The 19,227-nt window shown below is 38.1% G+C and overlaps 1 protein-coding gene across 5 annotated transcripts in view; it reads left to right on the top strand.

Moving 5' to 3' along the window:
* Eps15 (epidermal growth factor receptor pathway substrate 15) overlaps positions 1 to 19,227 on the top strand; it is a 98,782-nt gene that overhangs the window by 18,525 nt on the left and 61,030 nt on the right. For all 5 annotated transcript variants that reach the window (XM_040756978.1, XM_040756977.1, XM_005072120.4 and 2 more), the window contains exons 3-8: positions 2,982 to 3,071; positions 4,834 to 4,881; positions 7,050 to 7,145; positions 9,404 to 9,469; positions 9,992 to 10,117; positions 13,417 to 13,476. In XM_040756978.1, coding sequence (XP_040612912.1) covers positions 2,982 to 3,071; positions 4,834 to 4,881; positions 7,050 to 7,145; positions 9,404 to 9,469; positions 9,992 to 10,117; positions 13,417 to 13,476 — 486 coding nt within the window. The remainder of the gene's footprint in view (positions 1 to 2,981; positions 3,072 to 4,833; positions 4,882 to 7,049; positions 7,146 to 9,403; positions 9,470 to 9,991; positions 10,118 to 13,416; positions 13,477 to 19,227) is intronic.

Genomic DNA, 19,227 nt, shown 5'->3' with positions numbered 1-19,227 from the left:
TTACGTTAGAGTTTGATGCATACTGGGCTATATCCATGAAACACTGTCTCAATAAAAAGGATAGAATTTAAAACATAGGATACGATGTCTGTAATCTCACAACTCAGGATGCTGGGGCAGGAAAATCATGAATTTGAGGCTAGCGTGGGTTGCACAGTGAGAAACTGTCTGTAAAAAAAGAGTTGGGCATGGTTGTGAAACTGTGATCCCAGCATTTGGGAAGAGGAGTCAGGAGTTTAAGGCCAGTCTGGGCTACATGAGGCCTTGACTCTTGAAGCAAAAAGAAAAAAAAAAAAAAAAGAAAAAAAAAAAAGAAAAGGAAGTATAGGGGAGATGACTGTACAGGTAAAAAGATACTTATAACCTGAGTTCAATTACCAAAATTAAAGGTGGGAGGAAAAAACATATCTCAAAAGTTGTCCTCTGACCTCTACACACACGCCATGCCCCTGCCCCCATCACACACACAACAGATGCCATTTTAATTTTTTTTTAATTTAAAGAGAAACCCCTACTAACTAACCCCCAAAACAACAGAAAAGAAAGAAAAAATAATGTGAGGCAGGAGAATCACTTGAGTCAGGTAGTTGAACAGTTTTTCAGTCTTTTGTGATCTTTTTCTGCTAATCTTGTGTCAGGAGTTCGTTTTGGTGTAGAAGATCAGTTTCCAGGCTGAGAGGAGTCTGGAAGCGTCATTTAGTTTACTAGTCTAGTGTAAATGTTCTTCAAGTAATGTTAGTTACCCAGAAGTCTTTTTCTCCCCCTTTTAGATGGGATCTGTCTTTTTCTCCCCTCCCCTCCCTCCCCCTCCATTTCTTTTCCTCTTCCCTTCTTTTCCCCTCTTCTCCTCCCCTCCCCTCATCCCCCCCCCCAAAGGATTTCTCTGTGTAGCCCTGGCTGACTGTTGTGGAACCCAGTCTATAAATCAAGCTGGCCTTGAACTCAAGAGATCTGTCTGCCTTTGCTCTGTGTTTGTAGTGCTGGGATCAAAGACATGCACAACCACTGTGTCCAGCTATTGAGACAGGATTTTATGCAGCCCAGACTGGCCTTGAAACTTGCTGTGTGATGGGGTTGTGTCTTGAATTCCCAGTTCTCTTGCTTGCTCCCAAGTGCTGGGATTAAAGTCATGTACTGGGACTGGAGATGGCTCAGTGGTTAAGAATACAGGCTGCTCTTTCTAGAAATTAGACCTGGGTTTAATTTCTAGCACCCAGGTGGTGGTTGAAAACCGTCTGTAACTCCAGCTCTAGGTGATCCAATACCCTCTTTTGGCCTCTGGACATTGAGCACATACATTGTACACAGACCTATTGCAGGCAAAACATCACACACATACACCTTTTTTAAAAGGCATGTACCGACTGGGCTGGAGAGATGGCTCAGAGGTTAAGAGCACTGACTGCTCTTCCAGAGGTCCTGAGTTCAATCCCCAGCAACCACATGGTGGCTCACAACCATCTACAATATATGCAATAAATAAATCTTTTTTTTTTTTTTTTGGTTTTTATGAGACAGGGTTTCTCTGTATTGTTTTGGAGGCTGTCGGTCCAGCCCAGCCTCGAACTCACAGAGATCCGCCTGCCTCTGCCTCCTGAGTGCTGGGATTAAAGGCATGCGCCACCACTGCCCAGCGAAATAAAAAAAAAAAAAAGCCATGTACCATTGTGTCTGCTTTTTATTATTCTTTTTCTTTTACAGTACTGAGAATTGATCATGAGACTTCATACATGCTGAGTAAGTGCTCTTCCACTGAGCTATCTTCTCAGCCCAGAAGTCTGTATGTAGTTTTATAAGTGTTGAAATTTAAAGTCTTTTGTGAGGCTATGGAATTCTGTTGAAGACATCAATTCCAGGTTGTAGTTTATAGAGGAGATTTTTGCAGGAATCAGAGTTAGAAACTGCCTGAAGATAAATGTAAATAGATGTTTTAATTTGTTACTGTGACTGCAAGAATGGAAGATAAGATTCCATATTAGGATATAGTAGGTAAATACTTAATGAATTTAATCTATGTTTACTTTGAGTGCATTGATATTTAGGTTATGCGTGGTTTCCTACCATGGTAAGGAAGTGGGTAAAGAAAAGTAGTTCTGGAGAATTCTAGAGGCATGTTTCCTGACACTTCTATACTTCCTTCTTCCCCCAAAATTGAAGGATTAGACAAATCTTTCTTTTTTGCTGAGTGCCTGATTTGGCCTGTTCTTGCCTTTGAGAAGTTTTTCTTTTCTTCTTTCTGGGACTGGGCTGTGTGATTACTTCATGTATTTACAGTAAATTTAGTCTCTAAACTAGAAACACAGCTAGTTCATGAATATCCTACTATAATATTTCTTTTCCCATGACTTTTTAAGATTTACTTTTCATATTTACAAATAGAAATTTAGGATGTCTTTACAAAAACAAGCTTTATTTTCTTCCTTGTTTGTTGTGACCCCATTCTGTTTTAAAGGATAAGTCCCCATCAGTCAAAATCATGTAGTCCCTTTGATGTACTATAGAAACAAAAGTTTATTTTTTAAAGTTTATCATGACTTAAAGCTGATGCTGCTTTGATTTATTTAAAGTATTAACAAATTCTAAGAGTATATATAAAAGCAGACGTTAATCTAAAACTTATTTGAAGAGTCAGATCATACTCGGCTATCCCAGCTGTCAGAAGACCTCGAGGAAATACTTTTTTCTTACATTGGCATTTAAATGACAGTCATAAAAATGCAGAGTTAGAAGATCTGTGTTCATGTTCTGACTCTACTCACTTGCTATTCCTGAGCTTGCTTTTTTACTTGTATAATAGACATGATAAACAAATCTTGCCAGTTGACTCCTGTGTGGATGGTAACAGTCTTAGAAGGCTCTGCAGAGGCCTTGCTCTTCTTAGCAGAAGGATTCTGGTTCCAGTTCATAAATTAGGAAGGAGAGATGAAGAAGTGGTATAATTTTGATTTTGTGTTGTCAGCTTCCTGTTTCTGTCTTTTCAGGTTGATACAGGCAATACTGGAAGGGTGTTGGCTTCAGATGCTGCTACATTCCTGAAAAAATCAGGGCTTCCAGACTTGATTCTCGGAAAGGTAGGATGTGCTTATTATAACTAGATTATAATGAATATGGAGAAGCATAGCAGAACTGCAAATAAATTCAGAAGGATGCAATCAAGAAACATACAAGTTAGAACTGAATCATAGGAGCAATTGTAGTAATGGGATGGGGGTTGTGATGTAGTGATTTATCTTTTTGAAAATTAAGTGGTGCCAGCTGCAACACTCAGGAGAGCAGGCCCTGCGCCTTTGCCCAGGCAGCACAATAGAACCAAACCCATTGGCAGAGGTGTGGGTGAGCCAGCCCAGAAGTTGTGAGCATGGGAGTTGTCCCCATTACTCATCTGTCATGTGACAGCATGGATAGGGTAAAGATGTCCTCCTCTACCCCTCACCCTCCACCCATCAGTACCTGAGGCAGATAGGAGAGATGGCCCTGAGGTCAGAAGAGAGAGGGAGAGAGCTATCTCAGCCCCTCATCAGTTGCAGCACTCCGGAGAGTGACCCCTACACCACACCTGGGCAACACAGTAGAGCTGGCCCTGAAGGTGTAGGTGTGGGAGACCCAACCTTGAGGATGTGAAGGCTAGAGAACTGGCCCCACCCCGTGCTCACTGCTGCAAGGGGTGAACTAGCCAGGGAAATGTAGCAGAGCTCACCCTGGTGGTGAGGACAAAAGAGAGCTGGTGGGCTGACCAACCCTGCAACTACCCAGGCCCAGGGTTATAAGTTGGCCCACTTTGACATTTACCCCATCTGTGGTCTGTTGGAGCATTTAAAGGGAACCCAAAGCTGCAGGATTTCCTCAACACAGGGCAACAAGAGGATAACCAAGAGGAGTTCCAGAGAGGACACAGTATTGACAGTATAGCAGGAACCAGAGGCCTCGAGCCAGACCAATGACACTTTGTAATGAACACTTGTCAAGTAAAGATATATGGACTAAAGAGTTTACTCTGTGACTCACTATACCACACTACAGTTTCCATGATGAGATCGATTGCTCTTTTTTTCTTCTTCTTCTTAAATTTTATTGGGGGAGGGCATGGCAAGGGCAGAGGGATAGGGAAATGAATGGGATTGAAATGCATGATGTGAAAGGCACAAAGAATAAATAAAAAAGAAAGTTAAGAAAATAAAATTAAGGTGATGTTGAGCATTTCAGAAACAGCACTTTTGACTAGGATGAAATGAGAAAGTAACAATACATTTGAGTATTGTGGGGAGAAACAGTACAAAGAAGGAGTCTTGCTACTTCCTCAAACAGTTGGTCCTATCCTTGTTTTCCTCAATAAAGCTGCCTCTGTTTAATGTATAGAGCACAGTGAGGGGCTAGAAAGAACAGAGATGGGAAGCACTCCCTCGCCAAGTGGTTATGCATGATACTGATACATAGTAAAAATCCTAAAGACGATATTATAGTTTCATAATTAATTGATAAACATTAACCATAGGAAAAATTCATCGTAATATTAGAATCAAAATCAGGGTAGTATGTTTCAATAGACAGCATTTGACTCTCAGTTAAACTCAGGGTTAGTGAAAAGGGCATTTGACTAGCAACTGGAACTTGGATTTAATTTTTCCCTCATTCCTTTAATGTTCTTACGCCAGATCTACTAACTTGGGCCTTCATGTCTTTGTGAAAGAGTTGTACTGAATAATTTCTAATGAGTCTTAGACCTGTTTATACAGATCATGAGGTTATAAATTAGAGGGATTTAATTTATCTTTTAAATAATTTTTGTTAAAATATATATAAAGAGATTGATTCTTTTTTCCTCTTAAATTTCAGATTTGGGATTTAGCTGACACAGATGGCAAAGGTGTCCTGAATAAACAAGTAAGATTGAGAGATTTGAAATAAAAAGTAGCAGATTTTTTTTTTATCTCAAAGTTCAATACCATGTACCCATTTTTAACTACTGAACATTTAGCTATCCGAATGCTAAAATTTGGTGACATTGTTTTACTGAAGCTTTTATATAATACATACATCTCCTACAGTTGTTGTTTGTATCTTAGTAATTAAGTTTCTTGAATATACAAGATTATAAGTAAACATTGGTTTTATTAGTAAGTGCTACTCTAGATAAGCCCAGACTTTTGAAAGGAGTCTTTGGGCTAATCAAACCTGAATTCTTGTGTTTTATATCTTACGTGTCAACCAAAAAGTGGTAGACAGGATGGAAGTACACTCTAATATATAAATATGTGGAAGTGGTTATAGCCAAAGGTGTTGAATACCATGTATATACTTTAATGTTTGGTTCATTGGAAGTTTGCCATATCCCGATACTCTTACTTAGTACCACTCTGTAAAGCTCATTTCCCCTATGAGCATAGCGTCAAAAACAGAAAGGGGATGAGAATAATAATTAATAATCGAGTCAAAATACCCAGCCTTTTTTATAGGAAAATTATCTGTATGGGTGTTTTGCCTGCATGTATGTGCATATTTGTGTACCATATGTGTGCCTGGTGCCTATAGGGGTCAGTAGAGGGCTTTGGATCCCCTGGAACTGGCATTACAGGCAGTTGTAAATTGCTATGTGGGTGCTAAGAATTTAACCCATGCACTCTGAAGAGCAGCCAGTTCTATTAATGGCTGAGTCATCTCTAGCCTCAAGAATACCCAGTTTCTTAATTAGGATTTCAGGACTAGATTGTAGTAGTCCTCATTTGAGGTTCTGGGTAGAAGGGCCTGCTCAAGACACTGAAGACATGGTATGGTCCACTGAATCAACAAGTGTTTAAGAGCCAGCCTTTAGAAGTACAGAGGTGAATGAATTTGTAATATAATAACTTCCTCTCACTGGTAGCCTGGGACATTAGATGAGTTTGAGTTGTCCTTGATACATCCAGGTTGCTAGATAGATGTGTCTGCCATTGAAGTTTGAGTTTACATTGAAGGCACAGTGTTTTGTTTAGACTTTTTGAAGAAATATTTGTGTTGACTCATGGTTACAGAAATTTTATCCCACAGTCATTTGGCTGCATTGTTTCTGAATCTGGGATGAAGTGGAATATCAAAGGAGTAAGGAATGGTGGATGAAGGCTTGCTTGCCTCCCTGCTGCTGAGACAGAAAAACAAGGAGAAGGGCCTGGGGTCCCAGTATCTCCTTCAAGGGTTGAATGACCTACATAGGCCTTGTCTCTTAAAGTTTCTTCACCTCCTGGTAGCACCATCGAGTACTATATCTTTAGCATATGAATGTGGTGTGTGTTTTGGGGTATATTTATGATCCAGACTATAGAAAATATGTGTGTTTAATATGTGTACATGTTCATGTGTATGTGCCCTGTTGTACATGTGGAGATTAGAGGACAGAGGGTGTCAACCTTCATTTTCCGCCTTGATTGAGGTGGGATTTCTTTGTAGTTTTTCAGCTACATATGCCAGGCTAACTAGCCCATGAGCATCTGTGGACCCCCTTCTCCACCCCTCGTCTAGCTGTAGCTTGCTAGGATCACAAATGTGTACTGCTACATCCAGCTTTATGTGTGTCTGAGGATCTGAACTTCAGTTCTCACTCTTGCATAGCAAGCACTTTATCCACTGAGCCGTCTCCCCAGCCCAAAGATAATACTGTCAGGATTAACTTTTGAAAGAAAGAAAAGGAACCAGTACTGAGAATTTGTATGACAAAAATGACACTTGGTGCTTTCTACCCTACAGAATAGTTTTACTTCATTGCTCCTAATACATTTCAAGATAGATAGTATTAGACTGTCCTCCTTTTAGAGAAGAATTTTATTTAAATTTCCCATGGCATTGCAGTTTTAAGCAACAAAGCTAGAATTTAATGAAGAATAATTTCACTTCAGAGCTCATTCACAGTGTGGAAATGGATCTTTCAAAACCTACTTTATGATCTGAAAATATAAAATAATGCTACATAATACTGTGGAATAATGGTACATTATTGTATATTTTCAGATCATAAAGTAGGTTTTGAAAGAAGGTAGATTCAGAGAAAATATCCTAATGTTTATGCTTTTCTTTGTCAGGAATTCTTTGTTGCTTTGCGGCTTGTGGCATGTGCCCAGAATGGACTGGAAGTTTCACTGAATAGCTTGAACCTGGCTGTTCCCCCACCAAGATTTGTAAGAAATTATTTTACGTGTAAATTTATTTAATTAGAAAGATTAGGGCTGGGGAGATGATTCATTGGATAAAGTGCTTGCCCCTGCAAGCATGAGGACTAGAGTTCAGATCATTAGTACCCATAGAAAAGGCTGGATAGACATAGTGACTCACCTGTAATTCCAGAATTCAGAAAGTGAGGAGGGATTCCTCAGAGCATAGCTGGCTAGCTAAACTAGTGGAATCAGTGAGCTCTGAGTCAAGTGAGAGGTCCTACCTACAGAGGCATACACAAATGCATACTACATTCATACTTACCAAAAAATTTATATCACATGATTTGAAATAAAAAGTAATATACTTGATTTTTCTCCTTTTCCCTATCACTTAGCTACCTGGTTTTCCTTCTTAATAACTACTGCTATTACTAGTTTTATATATGTCCTTCAGAGTTATATGTGCATATAAAATATAAATACGCATTCATTAATTTTTTAATGGTAATTCTATATATTTGACTCCATACCCTTTTTAGAGATGTAACAAACTTAAGTGTTTGCATAGTATTTCTTTATGTTTATATAAATTCCAGTCAACAAAATTTTAAGGAAAAATGATGCAACAATTAGTTATTTTGTCATTTTCAATATGCATAAATGTAATTGTAAACTGTCAAAAGTGAAGTTGTCTTTAAGGGTTTTTGCACGTATGATTTCACTTTTACCAGCAATTGGCTGGCATGTCAATTTCCTTGTGCTTTTGCTCTCATGGTGTTGTCAGAGCATAGATCCATGCCAACTTGGTGGCAAGTGGCATGTCAGTGTATAGACTTGTGCTTAGCTTATAGGAGAGATTGACTACTTTTTAAGACACTGAATGGTTTTTATTCTGCCATGGGAATGTCTAATTCTAGACTGTGACTATTTTTCTTGATTATTTTTCTTTCTGAATTCTAGAGGTTCTTTAAAAAGTAGCAAGTTAACTCTGCACCCATATCATTTGCAAATATAGTCTTACAATTTGTCATTTGTCTTTTACTACGTTATGTTTTACCCCATGATGAAATTATTTTATGTAAACAAATTGCAAAACTAAAACATATTTTCTTTTTCAATATTTGTTATTCCTGGTGGAAGTGTGAGTGTGGATTCAAATTCATTCTTTCATGATAGCTACCATATAGAACTAATACAGTGTATTGAATGATTATTCTTTTACATATCAAATTCAAATGCCACCTCAGCAATGACCTAAATTGCTATATGCATTTTGCTGTCTTTCTGGATTTTCTTTTTCTTATTCATTGATCTGTTTATCTGTGTGCCAATTTTACAGTGTTTTGATTATCATTGTTTGGGAAATGTCTGTATATATGGTATGTGTATCTTATCAACCCCACCCCCAATGTTCTCAGAAATTTAATGACTGTTGTTTTAATTTTTTTTTCTTTTTCTTTTTTTTTTTTTCGAGACAGGGTTTCTCTGTGGCTTTGGAGGCTGTCCTAGAACTTGCTCTGTAGACCAGGCTGGCCTCGAACTCACAGAGATCCGCCTGTCTCTGCCTCCCGAGTGCTGGGATTAAAGGCGTGCGCCACCAACGCCCGGCTGTTGTTTTAATTTTAACTTTAATTTTGGTGCTGCTGGCCGGGCGGTGGTGGCACACGCTAGGGTTTAGCAGTTAAGGGCACTGGCTTCTCATCCAGAGGACCCTGGCTCTAATACCAGCACCCATATGGTGGCTTACAATTGTCTCTAACTCAAGTTACTGGGGATCCAACACACTTTTCTGGTTTGCCCAGGAACCAGGCATGTATATGGTACACAGACTACATTCAGCCAAAATACCCGTATACATTAAAATAAAGTAAAAAAAAAAATTAAGTTCAGTTTTGAGAATGTCTGGATTTCTCTGTTTAGATATGACCTACAAGGATTGTCATAGGTATTTGTTGCCTAGGTATAATATAGAGATTTTTCCAATGTATTTACTTGTCTCTTAAACCAGATAAAAGTAATAACTTGAATGTGCTGCCATTAGATATCAAGTACAGGTAACCTACAAGTGCTAAATAAGTTTGTTTTTCTGGTCTGCTTTCCTTAAATTGTACTGGGAAAAAGTTTTTATTTCAGTGGACAATAGATTGAAGGTCTAATTAAAGTAAAATAGTGTTGATATCCAGTATTTTGCACAAATACACTTAAATGCAAAAACCACAAATTTTCTTCTTTGATTACTGGTATGAGGACTTAGACAGTTCATTGTTCTCTTTATTTCCTAGCATGACTCCAGTAGTCCTTTGCTAACCAGTGGAACTTCAGCCACCGAGCTCCCTTGGGCTGTAAAGGTAAACAAGTTTCTTGCATCTCTTTTGCTTCGTACTTATAAATACCTTTCTCCCTATCCTCAAAATATATTGTTCTGCATTGAACTTTTCATATACATGTTCAAGGAGTGTAGGAAAAATATTGAAATAGAAAATTTTGAGAAATGCCTTAGTCTTAGTCTGTTAGTCATTTTGTGATACTTTTAAAAAACATTTTATTTCTTTGAATTCTAAGACAGAATGTCATTGCCAGTGTCTTCTTAGAAAAGTTACTTTCTTGTTGTAGGTCAGGGTGAGTGGGTAGGCATTCCTCAAAGCATTCTATCTCTGAAATTTTCTGAGTCTAATCTGACAGTAGAAAAGCAAAGATAGTGTTCTAACTAGTCTTCCAACTTTGAAATTATTTAATGTACTTTGATTAAATGTGTTTTAAAATGTTACCTTAAAAATTTGTGGTCAGTTATTTGAGGATTTGATTCTTATATGTGCAGTTAAATCCTTTTTGTGATTGTTTAACTTGCCATCTTTCTTTTTGTATTGCAGTCTGAAGACAAAGCCAAATATGATGCCATTTTTGATAGTTTAAGCCCAGTGGATGGGTTTCTGTCTGGTGATAAAGTGAAACCAGTGTTACTCAACTCTAAGTTACCTGTGGAGACCCTCGGAAGAGTAAGAGCAAGCTTTACATGTAATGTGTGTGTTCGTTTCTTTGCTTTGAGATGGTCTTTTTCCCCTTTTGTTCCTGGTGTTTTGAGACTGGATTGAGATGGTCTTAATGTGTAGCTCATGCTGGTCTGGAACTCAAGGACCTCTTGCCTGAGCCTCATGAGTGATGGGATTGCAGTATTGTGCTAGATGAAGTTATGATATATTTTAATTTTATACTTACCAGGAGCTCATTGTTTAGAATATAGACAGGTCCTGTTAAAGTTGTGTTAGTACAGGATTTTCTGTATTTGTAACATGTAAATTATTGTCATTGTGTTTCTGGTTTTAGTTATTTCCTAGAAAATATGAGTAGTTAGTATTAGTTACATATGTAAGTCTATTGAGCAGATCTGGGTTTTTTTGCATGTATACTTGAATAATTTAGTTGTTTGACAGAATTTTAGGGACTATCTGTATTTTTTTAAGATTTATTTTTGTTTTTAATTATGTGTACATGTGTGTGGAGTATACACATACAAGTACAGGTGCCCATAGAGTACAGAAGATCTGGGGTCCCTTGGACTTGGAGTTACAAGCAGTTGTGAGCTGCCATGTGGGAGCTGGGAGGGCAGCAAATACTCTTAACTGCTGAGCTCAGTCCCAGACCTTATCCTATGTATTGTAGGGTCTTGTTTTAAAGGAGTGTGAAATCATAAATTTTGCTCTCTGACTGGATTTCTTAGTCTTTTCCCTAGATGTTTGTTAGACTTTAATTCTTTGAACTCAGGCTTCTTCACTTCCCCTCAGTCTTTTTAATGAATTAATTAATTTGTGTGTGTGTGTGTGTGTGTGTGTGTGTGTGTGTGTGTGTGTGTGTGTGTGTGTGTGTGCGCCACAGTATGCCAGTGTGAAGATTAGGGGACAACTTGAGGGACTCGGTTTTCTCCTTCCATCATTATGTGAGTCCTGGGGTTAGTACTTGGTTGTTAGATTTGGCAGTAAGCACCTTTACCTGCTGAACTGTCAAGCTAGCCCCTTCTTTTTTGGATTTTGTTTGTTTTTGTTTTTTTCTCTGTGTGTGCACATGTGGAAGCCTCAGGTGTTGCTTTTCAGAAACTGTTGTTGTGTTTTCTTACCTTATTTTTTGTTTTGTTTTGTTTTTGAGGCATGTTGTTGCGTTATCCTGGAGCTCTGCTGCTCCAGGACTGGGGTTACTGGCCTGCACTACCTTACACCTAGACACCTAACTTTTGTTGTTGTTGTTTAAGATTTATGTTTATGACTGTTTTGCCTGAATGTATGTATGTACACTGTGTGTGTGCGCCTGGTGCTCATAAAGGTTAGAAGAGGCCACTGCATACCCTGGAACTGGCATAAAGATTTTTGTGAGCCTCCATGTGGATATTGGGAACTGAAACTGGGTGCTTTGCAAGAGCATCAAGTACATTTAACTGCTGAGCCATCCCTCCAGCTCTGACGCTTTTTATACAGGTCTGGGGATTGAACCCAGGCCCTCATGCTTGCATGGAAAGTACTTTATTATTAATTGAGTTACCTTCTCTGCCCGTGTAGTTCACGTGTTATATGTTCAGCTTAGTAATGTTTAGGTGTTAAAGTCCTGGAGAAATCCCACAAAAATCACCATCCTCATATGCAATCAGCAAGAGAATTTTATTATTCCAGCATGCTGGGGTATTGCCACACATAAAAACAAGATGATGAAAAAGACTCCTCCACCCCTCAAGAAGGAGATGGAGGCTTCTTTTAAGCCTTACTAAGGAGGGTGCCTAAGGAAGTTAGGTCATTTTAACTATAATTGGCTTAAACAAATGGCAATTATATTAGTATGTTCTAACTGGCTAGGGTTAGTTACGGGGCTGGTGAGAGCTATCATTCTCTTATTTTTTTGGTCAGGCTGGACAAGTCCCAGATCCTGACCTTATTTGGTCATTACCTTGAGATACTATGGGGCTGGCCTGAGTCCAGTATGTGCAGATTCTCTGGTAACCTTACTATCAGGGTTGCTGAAGGGAAATTGTCCTTTGTTCATTGCTTTTTCTGGGACCATTTGTCTGAAGGCTAGAATGAGACCCTAGTGAGGCCTGGCCTGGTCCTCTCAAAGCATAGTGACATTGCTGTACAGCCACCATTACCATCACTCCATGGTTTTTCAACTGGTAAGATTAAACCTATGTCTTTGTGTCTTCAGAAATTTTTTTCTTTAATTTGTATGTGCTCATTCCTATGTTTGTTCTTAGGTCTTTTTCTACATGATTCTTAAATATCTTAGCTTATGAAATCATAGATTCTAAACTTGAATTTCCTGCTTTCCTATATAGACCTTTTTTTCCTAAATATTTTTAAGACTTCAGTTTTTTGACTTTGATATTACTGAAAACTCAATTTTGCATATGCTCATTATTTACCTTTTCTTTTGTTGCATACTGGCTTTTGAGAAATGCTAAAATAAATTAATAATCACTAATTTTGTCTGGGTTTCTCCCTACTCCTTGCCACTTTTGTGCTGTTTCTAAAGTGATTTCTCTCCTTTCTTCTTTCATGTTTTAAACCATAACCACTTAAACCCCCAGCTCTTGTGTACGCAGCTGGGTTACAGAGCATCAAATCCTGGCTGCCCTGTTTATTTAAGTGACTTTGGGAAATTCCTTAGAAAAACTGTGTGTTGGTTTTCAGATCTTTAAATTGTGTATAATTTTCAGTTGATAGGGTTCCAAGGATTAAATGTGATAGTAGTATATGTACTTAATATAGTACATGTTACAAACTCATAGAGTGTTAGATCTATGGTGGCAATGGTGGTGACTACCATCACATTGATAGAAATACTTGTGCTATTGCCCCTGAGTTATTAGATCACTCTCTTGTCTCTCTCTGTGTGTCTGTCTGTCTGTCTCTCCATCTTTCCCCCCCTCCTTCTCTTCCCCTCCCCCCCCCTTGGGTTTCTTTGTGTAGCGCAGGCTGTCCTGGAACTCTCTTTGTTCTCAGACCAGGCTAACTTTGAACTCAGATCCACCATGCCTTGCAAATACTGATTTTTAAAAGCTATTTTCTAGTATTATTTCCATCCTTTTCTCTAGTGTGCGGTCAGTGTGAGATTCCTAAACTTTGAATATTCTTATTTTATTGCTTTAAACTAATCTTCTAGTAACTTCTCATTGCAATTAAGACAAAGTCCAGATTCCTTTTAAGGCACTTACCAACCAGGCATTTTCATATTCCACTAGTATACTTTCTCTTCCTGTTCCTAAATAGAACATAAAATAAAAGAGCATTAATTGTTCTCACTTCTCTTTTTAAAGGTTTGGGAGTTGAGTGATATTGACCATGATGGAAAGCTTGACAGAGATGAATTTGCAGTTGTAAGTAACCAGATATTCTTAAAATGTGAAATATCTTAATTTGACAATGTGACAACTTCCCCCACCCATGTATACCTCCACCATTTGATTAAAACAGGGCTTGACCTTCTGAGCCTCCTGCCCTGGGAAGCATTTCCATTTCAGTTTATCCGTAGTATATGCCCGTCAGATTGAAGTTATTAACCTTTTTAGGATTTATATGTGAGTGCATATTTTTAATGAGAAGGAGAATTAGTGTATGTTTTGCAGTCTTTTTTTTTTTCTCACTTCAGGTACTTAGGAGAGATACTTGGTTAATATATTGTAAAGATAATGGTGTGGTAATTTTGGGGGGTCTTAAATTACTTCAGTCTTGCTTCAACTATATCTCCTAATCTTCACACTATTTCATTAAAAGGAAACATGAACAACACTTTGGTTTCATTTTAACTGATGAGGCATTTGGCATCTTTCCTTATTTTAAAGATATGAAACTTTAATAGGGGCAGGTGAAGTGGTTCAGTTGTTGCATTCTAGCTCATGAACTCATGGCACCTTAGTTCAATCTCTAGAACCTACGTTAAAGAGAAAAAAATAAAGGTGTGGCTGTGAGTGCTGCCGAGGCAGAGACGGGATGCTCCTGAGTCTGCAAGTGTCTGGGTTCAGTGAGAGACCGTGGCTCAAAAAATAAGATGTAGAGTAAATGAGGAAGACCCCAAGATTGCTCTCTGACTGTACACGCCCAAGCACACCTGTCCATACACAGACACGTAACCTTCTGCAATAAGTTGGTGATCTCCTGTGTACCAGCTTAAATTTTCTACCTCTGTTTTCCTAAAGAATTGTGTGTGTGTGTGTGTGTGTGTGTGTGTGTGTGTGTGTGTGTGTCTGTGTGTGTATACACGAAGACAGCCAGAGGTTGTCAGATCTCCTTGGAGTTTGAGTTATAGTTAGTTGTGAGCCACTTGACATGGGTGCCATGAACTGAAGTCAGGTCCTCTGGGGTAATACAGTCTCTTGGTTGCTGAACCATTTCTCCAGGTCAGTTGTTTTTTTTTGTTTTATTTTGTTTTTTTTTTTTAATTTTCTTTACTTTTAAACTTTTCCCCATTAACTTGTATTTTTAAAAATCTTTTTATGCCTGAGGTGGTCTTTTCTCATCTTCAATCTTTCATATTTATGCTCATAGTCCTTTTTATTTCTTTGGTTCAATCTATCATTAGGTCAGTGATATTTCAAAACACCCATCCTTTAGAATTATTTATTCTTTTGTTTCACATTTTAATTTCCATCCAATTCAGTTTTAATCTTGATTTATTCCCAGTTTCAAAATTTTTGTCTAAAACTTACTGGTGTATGTGGGCACAGGTCACATGGCATGAAAATCTGTTCTTTTTCTACCTTTACCTGGGAGCAGTCTCAGATTGACATACTTGCAAAAAAGGCACCTTGACTATTTGAGTCATCTCACTGCCCTGGGCCCTTTTCCATTGAGTTTGAGTAACAGCCTGATTAGCCCAGTCAGGTGCATTCACATCGTTGTGTATCCAAGAATGACCTTTGTAAAAATTTAGTAACCTACATTGGTAAATTGCCTTAAAACTGTATGCTTTCTTTTGATTTTTTTTTTAACCTCATAACACTTCCTGGGCAAAGGTCTGCTCTATAGTATTACACTGCATTTAGTTGCCGTGTCTTTTCAGTCTCTTGAGTCTTTGGTAGTTTGCCATTCTTGTCTTATTTTTATGACCTTGACCTTTTTTAAAGGAGTACTGGTCTGATAGCTTGTAGAATATCTTCCAATTTAGATTTGTCTAGAAACAAAATACATTTTGTTTCTAGACAAATCTAGATATACTATCATGGAAATTGCTTAAGGTAACATTTGCAAGATTTCTTCCCAGAAAAGTAACTTGTGATTTTCCCTCTATTTTTCCCGTAAAATGAAGATAATGACCCCTCCCCTTTATTTTTTAACGTAGATGTCTTTTTGTATCTATAAATTTTTCTTCTTTCCAATTCTTTATTTTTTTTAAGTATCTATTTATTATGTATACAGTGTTCTGCCTGCATATATCCCTGCAAACCAGAAGAGGATACCAGATCTCATTACAGGTGGTTATGAGCCACCATGTGGTTGCTGGGAATTGAACTCAGGGCCTCCAGAAGAGCAGCCAGTGCTCTTAACCTCTGAGCTATCTCTTCAGCCAGCCCCCTTCTTTCCAATTCTTAATCTTTTCGGTCAGTAGTATTTATTGGATCCTTACTTTATGAGGAACGTGTGGCACTTGGAGAGCTAAGAGGGAGCTAATACTTGTAGCATGCATCAAATAGTTTTTTTGAGACTGGATTTCTCTAATAGCTCTGGCTGTCCTGGAACTCACTCTGTAGACCAGGCTGGCCTCGAACTCACAGAGATCCGCCTGCATCTGCCTCCCGGGTGCTGGGATTAAAGGCGTGCGCCACTGCCATCACCACCCAGCTCATCACACACACGTTATTCAAATTTCTCTTTCTTTCTTTCTTTCTTTCTTTCTTTCTTTCTTTCTTTCTTTCTTTCTTTCTTTCTCTCTCTCTCTCTCTCTCTCTCTCTCTCTCTCTCTCTCTCTCTCTCTCTCTTTCTTTCTTTCTTTCTTTCTTTCTTTCTTTCTTTCTTTCTTTCTTTCGTGTGGTTCTTAGGATTGAATACAGGTTCTTGCAAATGCCAAGCAAGCACTCTGATACTGAGCTGTACCTCAAACCCTGAAATTAACTTTTTACTCGTGTTGCTTCTCTTGTGTTATGAAAGTGAAGGATTTTTTTGTCCTCTTTCTGTTTCTAACATGGTGGTCAGACATCTTTCTATAAATGTTTTATTAAACTAAAGTGGTGAAGGAAACTTGTTTTACTTGGAAAACACAAAGTGTTTTTAAATCCCTTGTAGCAGCTGTTGGTTGCCACCTGCTTGAATTAATAGATCATCAGTAAGCACGTAGAACTCTTAAGGAAATTCCTAAAAGTATAGTTGCCTATTAGTGATACCTGAGAACCCTTGAAAAAAACTGCAAGCCTTGCCCCTGCAGATCATCTATGTCAGAGTTGGTCAGAATCTGTATTTTAAACCTGCCCCTCCAGAGACCGCAGTGGTGCTGCTTAACCCCAGTACTTGGGAGGCAGAGGTAGGTGGATCTCTGTGAGATTTAGGCCAGCCTAGCTACAGCATTCTTGATTGATCGAGATTTAATCAGCATTAACAGCACAGCACCTGTGTAATAAGTCACACTACCACAATTTCCTTTATAATTAGAAAAGCTAAACCTCACCGGTTGGTCCAGATTATAACAGGTATCAGAGTTACCTGGACAGTTGAGTAGCTCTATAATCAGAATTCTGGAATCAGTAAAGCTGGTACTGGGCCAAAGAAACTACATTTTTAACAAGTTCCCGGGTAACTCTGATGCTGTGTATCCAGGGATGGCACTTAACCTGTTGACCCAAAACAAACCTTTTCCACACACTAGCCAACCAGCAAGAATTCAATGCCAGTTTGAAAACACATGAACACTATGCCTCTAAAAACTTGAAGCTCCAGAAAGAAAAAAATCTGCCTAGCACATCTCTTCAGCCAAGTTCACAATGCATGCAGTATCTGATTGGCACTTTGCATGTAACTAGTGACTTATATGCATATAAAGATCAGCATTTTCTTGCTGCAGATGGAAGTCATTTCCTGGAAAATTGGACACTAAACAACAACAAAAGCAATGCTTGACATCTGCCAATAGACAATACATTTTTTTCTGAAAGCTAAAGTTATTAATTCCATGTGTCTTGGAAATAGTTTCCCCAAGAAAACTAATGCCAAAATTTTGTTCACTAAATAAATATTAAAGGTGAGCAGAGTAATTTTAGTGCTGCTGAACTATGATCTTGTTTTCATCTTCTACTGTACTGTATCCTATGAAAAATCTACAACTGAAACAAAAACAGCAACCAGATCGAATGGTGCCCCCCCAGCCCCACCTGCCCGTGTGAGTGCATGTGTGTATGCAGGGAAGAGAAATGCTAGTTTTCAAGTTGGTATACAATAGTTGAATATGAATATAGTTACATAGAGAGACACTAAACTCAAAAGCTTTTAGGATACCTTCTTTAAAAAAAAACATCACAAATAGACCTACACTTTACACAGAAAGGATTTAGTTGGGATTACTATCACCTACTGACTTTCTTTGAGGGTAGTTTTCTCTTTGTGTTTTAAGCAACATTAACTTTCAGTGGACATCAGATCAATCTGAGGGGCTTGCTTTTTTTGTTTGTTTTGTTTGAGACAATTTCTTTGTAGCTTTGTAGTCTGTCCTGGAACTTGCTCTGTAGACCAGGCTGGCCTCAAACTCACACAGATCCACCTGTCTCTGCCTCCTGAGTGCTGGGATTAAAGTTGTGCTCCACCACTGCCCCGATATTTTTTCATATTTATCAGTGTGCTTTAGAATCTTGGGCTTACTTTCTCATAGAATAGTTTGTGATTTTTTTTTTATCCTGGTATAGTCTTTTGGAAGCTACATACAATATATTGCTTCCAATTTAAGTGTCTAATTGGGTCATTCTGGAAATTAACATATTTGTGAAGGCAATACCAAAGTGCTTTCCCATGATTCTTTTATTGCTTCATAGTTTTTCATGATATAGGTATACCATAATTTTTAAGTTAATCTTTTATTGATGGACAGTTGGGTGCTGATGCAGACAGCTTCTGTGGTTAATAATATTTTTCATACAGCAATTCATAAGTAGGCAAATAAATGTAAGGATAGGTTCCCAGATGTTAGATGACTGAGCCAAAGGGAAGAGTACATTTGTAATTTGGTGACCAGTTTGCCTCTAGCCTTTTTAAGTTCTTGACCAGGATTCATATAACAAATGACATGTTCCCAAAAGAAAAATAAATTAGTTAATATGTATAATTCATGTATACCTGGGAGACAATTTAGGAAAAGAAAAATTCTCCAAGAAGTGGCTTAGAGCTCAGACTATTACAGTGTCTTCAGTATACATAGAGTTTAGGTAAGTGACAAGATAAAGAAAAAGGCCCTTCAGTCACTAGAGGCCACAAATGTTTGGGAAGGTGGATAGAAGAGTAGCTAACAGTAAATAAAGCCTAGCAGTAGTACCTCCTATATAAGTGCCTCTGATATACCATCACCAAGCTGTGAAAAGTGGGGTGAGGGCTGTGGCTCATGCCTGTAGCCCAGCTCTTGAGAACTGAGGCAGAGCGTGGTTTAAGGCAAAGTTAACTGCCTGTTGCCTAGTTGACCTCTGCCCCAAATAATCCTGCAAAAGTGGCATCTGTTACCCTTCGGTGCCCACTAGCAATGTTTGACAGTGCTCTTTCCCCACAGTTTAGCTGCCAAGTACATTATGGAACTTAGGATTCTTGCTTCTTAGGCAAAATGTTAACCCACTATAATTTTAATCTGTAGTTTTAGTTTAAGAGTAAAATTGAGCATGGTTTTTATATATTCAAGGACAGGCCATTTGTGGTGTCTACTTTTTTTGGAAATTATTCATAGTTTTTGTCCATCTTTTATTGGACTTAAATTATTAATTTCTAGGAGCATTTTTATACATCAAGATTATTTCTTTATAGATAGCATTTTGTACTCAAATTCTTACATTCTTTTCTGTTACAAGAACTTCAAATGAAAAGTGTACCTCTAAGTTTTTGTAACTATTTCTTACATTTCTTCCTTTTTTTTTTTTCTATTTTTCTCTCTTAACTTTTAAAGAAGA

Source organism: Mesocricetus auratus, unplaced genomic scaffold (assembly GCF_017639785.1).
Source record: "Mesocricetus auratus isolate SY011 unplaced genomic scaffold, BCM_Maur_2.0 Super-Scaffold_100014, whole genome shotgun sequence".
Lineage (NCBI taxonomy): Eukaryota > Metazoa > Chordata > Mammalia > Rodentia > Cricetidae > Mesocricetus > Mesocricetus auratus.
The sequence above is the reverse complement of the archived record's forward strand: the minus strand, read 5'-3'. Positions and strand labels throughout refer to the sequence as shown.